Source organism: Fulmarus glacialis, unplaced genomic scaffold, assembly GCF_000690835.1.
Source record: "Fulmarus glacialis isolate BGI_N327 unplaced genomic scaffold, ASM69083v1 scaffold12473, whole genome shotgun sequence".
Lineage (NCBI taxonomy): Eukaryota > Metazoa > Chordata > Aves > Procellariiformes > Procellariidae > Fulmarus > Fulmarus glacialis.
In genome coordinates this window covers 24,217-31,455 of record NW_009204981.1, presented here as the reverse complement: position 1 = coordinate 31,455, position 7,239 = coordinate 24,217, and the positions used below count along the sequence as shown (strand labels likewise).

General features: G+C 39.2%; 1 protein-coding gene across 2 annotated transcripts in view; it reads right to left on the bottom strand.

Moving 5' to 3' along the window:
* The window catches only part of RUNX1T1 (runt-related transcription factor 1; translocated to, 1 (cyclin D-related)), a 92,874-nt gene that overhangs the window by 73,414 nt on the left and 12,221 nt on the right, over window positions 1-7,239 (bottom strand). Inside the window, exon 1 of one of the 2 annotated variants that reach the window (XM_009575212.1) lies at window positions 3,739-3,852. The exons of the other annotated variant lie outside the window; for it this stretch is intronic. Coding sequence (XP_009573507.1) covers window positions 3,739-3,745 — 7 coding nt within the window. The 5' untranslated portion in view covers window positions 3,746-3,852. Of the gene's footprint in view, window positions 1-3,738; window positions 3,853-7,239 lie in introns of those variants that run through there. 2 annotated transcript variants of the gene reach the window in all.

Genomic DNA, 7,239 nt, shown 5'->3' with positions numbered 1-7,239 from the left:
AGCTTTTCACTCCTATGCGAATCCTGAAGAAGATAAAGTCATTATGTAGGATGATTGGAATAATGATGCAAGGTTAACACTCAGACTTAAGTATTTCCAGACACATTTTCCCCGTTTGGCAGGAAACTTGTTTTGTAAGACACAGAATTGTCCTAATATAACAGCATAGCAACTGCAACTTAGAACAGAACAAGTCGGTTAATGGACTGTTAGGAGACTTTTGCTGTATAACAGCATTTAGACGCAAGTATTTAAAAAACAGGTGGATAGTCCAAATGTTCAGTTACTAGGACACTAACAGTTATGTCCATGGCAATTTTGTTTCTGTTCTTTAAACAAATCATCACTTGCAAGCACTAATGTTAAAACCAGAAAGCCAGTCTAGTACACAGTGGCTATAAATGCCAAATCAATTTTCAGCAGATAATAAAGTCCATGTTTTACAATCAGCAATGCACTGTTTTACTACCCAAAATGTAAGCTAATAATATATAGCTCTGCTAAATGGAAAATGCAGATATGCTGTTAAGAAACGGGCTGGCTGTGAGATGATGGATCATTTCTGCTGGGACCTTCTTAAAGCTATGTGCAAATGTTTTGAAAATATCACATGATGTGGCCATGTGTTAAAAATTACAGCCAGTTAAGTTCTCTGCTAAGAAAAATATGTGGGCAATTTATGAAATGCACTCCAGGATGGAGATATCTTAAGTAAAACCAGATTTTGAAAACAAACCCATTTTTTTTGAAACATGAACTTAAAAAAAAAAGTTCTCTGCTAAGAAAAATATGTGGGCAATTTATGAAATGCACTCCAGGATGGAGATATCTTAAGTAAAACCAGATTTTGAAAACAAACCCATTTTTTTTGAAACATGAACTAAAAAAAAAAAAAAAAAGTTGCAGCCACATCTGGAGAGCAGAAGTAAAGAAAGGGTGGTCTGACCTAATACCAGGCCATCTTCTGAAAGAGCAGCATTATTTCTGGGCTACAATGACTGTGATCACTGATTGTCCTTTTAAGGAAACCATGCTGAATACTGCCATGGGCAATAATAAAGCATTTTGTAGGCCAACATCTGTTCTTTGAAAGTATTATAAAATGACTGATAGATTTGTAATGTTTCATAAATAAAGTCCGGACTAAACAGTTCTAAAAAAAAAAAAAAACAACCCCAAAAAACCACCACCACATTCACAGTAATCAGACAAACCGGTGTACAGTATTAGATTTGAACACTGTTCCCTCAGCATCAATTACTTAGAGATAAGCACTTCCTAGAGTTCACTACATAGAATGACAAAATGGTTAACTTGGTTACTGCAAGCTGCATGTTAACGGGATTATCTTTCCAGAGACTTTCCTCAGAGTTGCAGTAGCGCCTTAACAGAGATCTGAATCGCTTTTACAACATTTCATCAGCCAGCCTGGCTGCTGTCGCTTTGCCCTGACAGGGAAGCGAGGAGGTGAGCGGCCAGTCGCAATTATAACAGTATGAGCAGTTCGTCTTTGAAGGGCAAATTTACTTTGTGTAAAAGTGTTATCGCTACACATAAACCAGAACCCGCTTTTATTACTTCCTGTTCTTTCCCCAAAAGAAGAAGGACTTCAGATGTCAGAATCACTAAAGGGATGCTTCTGAAATCAAGACTTACACATACACAAAAGGCACTGACATAATATCAGATTACATAAAAATACACATCCTTTTAATCTCCTGTACATAATGTGCTTACTTTTAAAATACAAAATCTGCCCCAGATGGCTAATAATGCCCATTTGAAAAAACCCAACACCACAATATTAAAGGGCTAAAATATGCTGTGAACAGATTGAGAGGCAGTTCATCCTAGAGGAGAGTAAAAAAGTGCAGATGGGTGTCAAAAATAGCCAAGTGTCAGATCTGTTCAAGTATCTCCATTCTGGCACATGCTCCCAGTCACAGCTGTTAGTGTATTCTCTGTATCCAAGTGCAAGGTTTTCTAACACTCCGAGCTGACATTAAAACACACTTCTTGCTTGCTATTGCTGTAAGAGAATGCTGGAAATTAAAGATTTATTTAATGGTAAAGCTTAACGAGTATTGATAAGGGTATAGATACTCGACTGTAGCGCGTGCCATTTTGATTAAAGATGCATGAAATTTTAACCAGCAGGTAGATTAAGTAATTTAAATGACAAAGGCTTAATAGGTTTTCAAAAACCTCCACTCTAGGCATTCCAGCAGTGTTTGCCAATAGCCCCAAATAATGCACACAAGGATCGAAACTGATAAGATTGTGTCATTTTAGCACATTTAAATATCTTAATAAAACACAGAAATAGTAAACCGCACGAGAAGGGGAGTTTCATACAAATATAAGGGAAACGTCAGTGGATTCAAATTACGTAGAATGCGCAGTTTTCCAAATTAATGAATTACCATCATATTTCTAATGAAGACCACATTCCCAGCAATGTAATGCATGCAAATCAAATTTGACGTTTAAAGGGTTAAATTGACCTTTCATAGTCCTCAGTTGTTATCTATGCAAATTAATTTGCCCATATTTCAACCATATAAATCCTCTTAGCCTGGTGCTTTGAGCAAACAGAGCCCACTTTCTTGTTACAACCAGAGGATCAGCAAACATACCAGCAGTAGGGTATGACCGCGTATAAAAATCCTAAAAGGAAAACATTCTTCCAACAACTGGCAATACCTACATGCAACTGTGGTTGCAGCAAACTGGCAGATACTGTTTCAAAACACCATCTGCGAGGTGTACAGACTCTCTGTGATCAAGCGTAGCCTCTTCTGCCTGTCCTACCCAAATAATCCACAAGAACCAGCCAGCTGTAGGATCTCTAGCCCTGTCTTTTTTTATCCAGAGACACAGGCTGCTATAATCGGGCACATGGCTTTCTTCAATCCTTACCAAAGGGAAAAAAACCCAAACAAAACACAACCAAATTCAATCCACTCGGTCGTGGTCAAGCATCTCACAAAACCCCTCAGACAAATCACCCTGCATAGAAGCACCGTTTTCATTGGCAATAACACTTGTCAATTAGACAAGCGACCGTAAGATCCAAGGATAATATTTTCCTGAGGAAACCGACCTATTAAAATTTCCAGCTCCACAGCAATTCCTCTAATTCAGCAGATTTTTTTATTGTTTTATTTTGACTCAACATATTTCAGTGATCTGCCTGGTGACAGTTAAGGACTAGGATTTAGGACAACGCTGGAATAATTTGTTGTATAAATCTCCTTCACTTTTCTAACATAAACAGCTTTTCACAGAGATAATTTCAGCTGATGGGTGAACGCTGTGAATGATCTCTACCGATCAAATGTTTGCAGATTCAAGGTACAGCTGACAGTCATGAAAGCCTGCCCGAAGCTGTATTCCTCTTCCCTCAAAATGATCCCCTGTGCAGAGACCCACACCCACAAAGCCGGTGACTTTCTGCTATTTCTATCCCTTTTCATTGAAACATCCAGTCCTGCTGTAAGTATCATCTCTGGCAGTTCCCTCGCACAAATTCCCCTCCCCCAAACATATACACAACAGAATTAGCATCCACGATCGCTCCGTACCCGTATCAGCTTGCAAATCACCCTCTATAGTAAAAGAGAAAAAAAAAAAAAAAAAAAGAAGAAAAAGAAAAAAAAGAAAAGAAAAAAATACTATCAAAAAACAATTAGCGTTTCCTCATTTAAAACCGAAAGAGCTGCAATAATTTCAACTCACCAGGCATCCTTGGATAAAATATACCACACTGTAAATGGCTCTCTCCTAAAAGCAAGCTTATTTAGGGCTCAGTGCCTCCTGTTCTGGAATGAACAGAGAGAAGCGAGGAGGGCCATCAGAACTGGCTGTGGCAGCGTAGCTGGAGGCAGGATGCTGGGCGCGTGCGTTTGCCAGGCAAAGACAGATGGAGAGCTGACACTCTGTATTGCACTTGGAGCAGAAATGTGAATGATGACAGGAGCACATGTGGCCTTGAACCCAGCCCTGTCTCTTCAGGCAGAACAATGACAGGGATGTGTGTGCAAATTATCACAACCCCGGCTCCCCTCAGCTGACTCCTTTTACTCTACCTTTCACACCAAGTTCCAGATGACCAAAGAATAGAAAGTAAAACGCAGAGTGATATGCCAAACGCTGAATTATTCATTTTTTTCTTTAAAAGTTAACCCTTTCTTCTGCGGACAGCAATTAAAGAAAAAAGCGTCTCTTTGAATCAGTTCTCCTCCAAAAGTGGAAACAAATTCATTCTTTATTTTAACAGCCATAATTTTGCACTCCATAGGACTGCGTTTGTTTATTTAGCTGGAAATTCAAAGCGTGCACGAGGATATACGAGAGTCCCCCCTCCTTCTCCTCCCCTCCCCACACTTTTGTTGTTATTATGCTGTTTTACTATAGTGAACGGAGTATCAAAATCACTCCCTTTCTCAGATTCTCAGTAGTATGTGTAAAATAGAACACACTTAGAAAGCAGACCACTTTTATTTTACTATAGTGCTTTTAACCCCCTGGGATTCCTGCATTGATATGTTCCAAACATTTGCAGCTTACTCTCCTTTACCTTGCATGGTGATCCATGGGGGATGAAAACAAAATCTTCCCTGTAAAGCTTTTTCAAAAGCTAAACAATCATGTCCTCCCAATTTCCGATTTTGCACACCCCTTAAATGTTTATCCTTCACATGAATAACGTATGCCTGGCTAGGTTCAATGCACTCTTCCCTATTAAGCTTTAATGGACACCATGATACATAAAACTACAAGTCTTTGTTACAGTGCTTTATCTAAAGCTGGCTATTTTCTTCTCAGCAGTCCCTCTTTAGTCCTTTGTAAAACATCCTTGCCTCTTAGGAGAAACATATGCCTGACTCACATGCCTTCTGTAGCACATATAGCCTTGCACAAAATTCCAGGCACAAGAAAAAATATCTTCTTTTTAAAACTCTCCTCCCATTTAGCACTTGCAAAAGCTTCTCCCTTTAGTAACGAGTATTTCTTTAGCAATTAGCACGTAGGTCCTGGTTTTGACTTTGCCCTTGCAGTATACATTTAAACCATATAGCACAGCAGCGATACTCAGTCAGATCTTCAGGAGCTGCATTCTTGTCAGTACAAGACTCATCCTTTTGTACTTATTTATGCATCCCCCTGATTTTCGTTATGCCATCTTCTGCCTCTACTAAGCGAAACAACTCTGCTTTCAGGCCTTCCTCTTCCTTCCTCTAGCTGCCACAGAGCCTGATAAAGATCTAGTTAGGAAAAGGACACACATGCGAAATTAAGCAAAAAATAACAACCCTTCCAATATCCGGACTGAGCTCATGAATATTTCTCACTTAAAGCAAATGAGTCACTTAATTTACTGATATTTCCACAGTAACTTTTTAAACGCTATCGAAGTGCCACCCTTAAGCTTCACTTAAATAGGAGAGAGAGTCCAAACACAGGACTGGCAAATTCAAGACGATGAAAGAAGCAAAAGGAGCAGCTCCCCTCGCCCCAGTAAACACCCCAGCACTAACAATATAACACGTCTGCTACTCGAGGCAGGTCTTTTCTTCATCTTCATCAGATATCTACTGTAATGAAGTTCTCTGTAATGGATTTCTGAGTGCCGGAGAGCCCAAGAGAAACACCGAAACATGAAAACGTTTTCATGACAGACCGCTTTCATGAAGGGGGGAAAAGCGGAGGCGGGAAAGGGAGAGAGCAACAAGCAAAGTCTGCGCCACAGAGGCCTTTAAAGAATTTACCATTCTTTTTGTTTTATTATTTGATGCACTATTTAAAACCAGTCAGTTAGTATTATATTTGCTGTGTTTTCTTTTTTAATGCTGTACTCTACATGAAAGGAAAAACATTTTCACAGTTGGAAATGCAACCTTTCATCAACATAGATGCAGCCTAAATCAGCTTCAGAGTAGAAAGTAACGTGTCAAAGGTATGACGCATTTTAATAAAACCGACCAACATTCACTCTTAAAAGTAGGTCTTAATATCAGTACATTGTAAATCCACAGACCACAGCTCACGAAATTGAACTTCCATATGCTATGTGATTATGCATCTTTTTTCTGTGTGTAAAAAGCCTTTTTAAGCTGTTATCTGACTACAGTAATTGCCATTTAAATTGATCCACGTCAACAAAACCTGGATCCCTGGAGATTCTCACCTAGAAGTCTGCTCGTGGAAGGGGCTAACAGAATGCCTGTGCATCTGAGACTACTTCAGCATTTTCTCAAGCAGCCAGCTGCATGAATAGTTTTTCCCTCTCATTATTTAATACACTGAGGCAGGCTGCAACCCATTTGGCAGTCCTCCCTGAATAAATATCTGTGGATATTTATTCGCTTTCCCCACCCCACCCCCATTTTTAATGGGGTCACTTAAAGCTTGCCCCTACCAGGTTTTGCACCAGGTCTGAAATTTTAGGAAGCCAAGCAAAGGTGGACAGCCCATTCTGTAAAATGGTTTTATTCTCCGCTAAGAAAGGAAAGGCAGTGGTTTTAACATATGAACAATTCTGCTGTATCAAAAGAGTCGGTATTATGTGTAATACCAACGTGAAAGAGATACAAAGAGAGTGATAAATCCAGAAGATAATCTTCAGCCAGTTTCTTTATGGTGCAAGTTACGCTACACCTTCCTGGGTGGGAATCAGCTCTTTCTTTGACAATCATTCAAAACACTTTACAAAATAATTTTAAATAATCCTCTATAACTCTTAATTTTGAGAATGGGTAAAGAAGGCAAAACAGCCTCCATATTCATATATTTGAAGAGGAAAAAAGAAGATTCTTATGCAGTGGATGATATAAGGTCGCTAAGACACGGACCTGATGGAAAAGAGAAATTCCAAATGATCACCATTTAAAAGTACAGAGATTGCCTTCTGCACAAACCTAGTTTAATAACAGGGACTGGGAGTCCACTGAAACGCATCTGTAGTTAATGAAAGCTCTCTATTAACAGTGAAGGAAGAATTTAACTCAAAGCTTTTCTGTAGGACTTCTCAACTTCCCACTCTACTTACAGCAGACTGTTGTGATACATTGTGACTTCACACAGTGGGTATTAAGTGAGTTAATTCAAAGGAGCTGAAACCTCATTGATCCTAATTGAAAGCAATACACCCAACCAAATAGTTTTCTACCCCATCTGCTCTGGCCTGCCACCAGCTATTCAATACAAGAGAATTAATAGTTTCAGATATTCTAACCG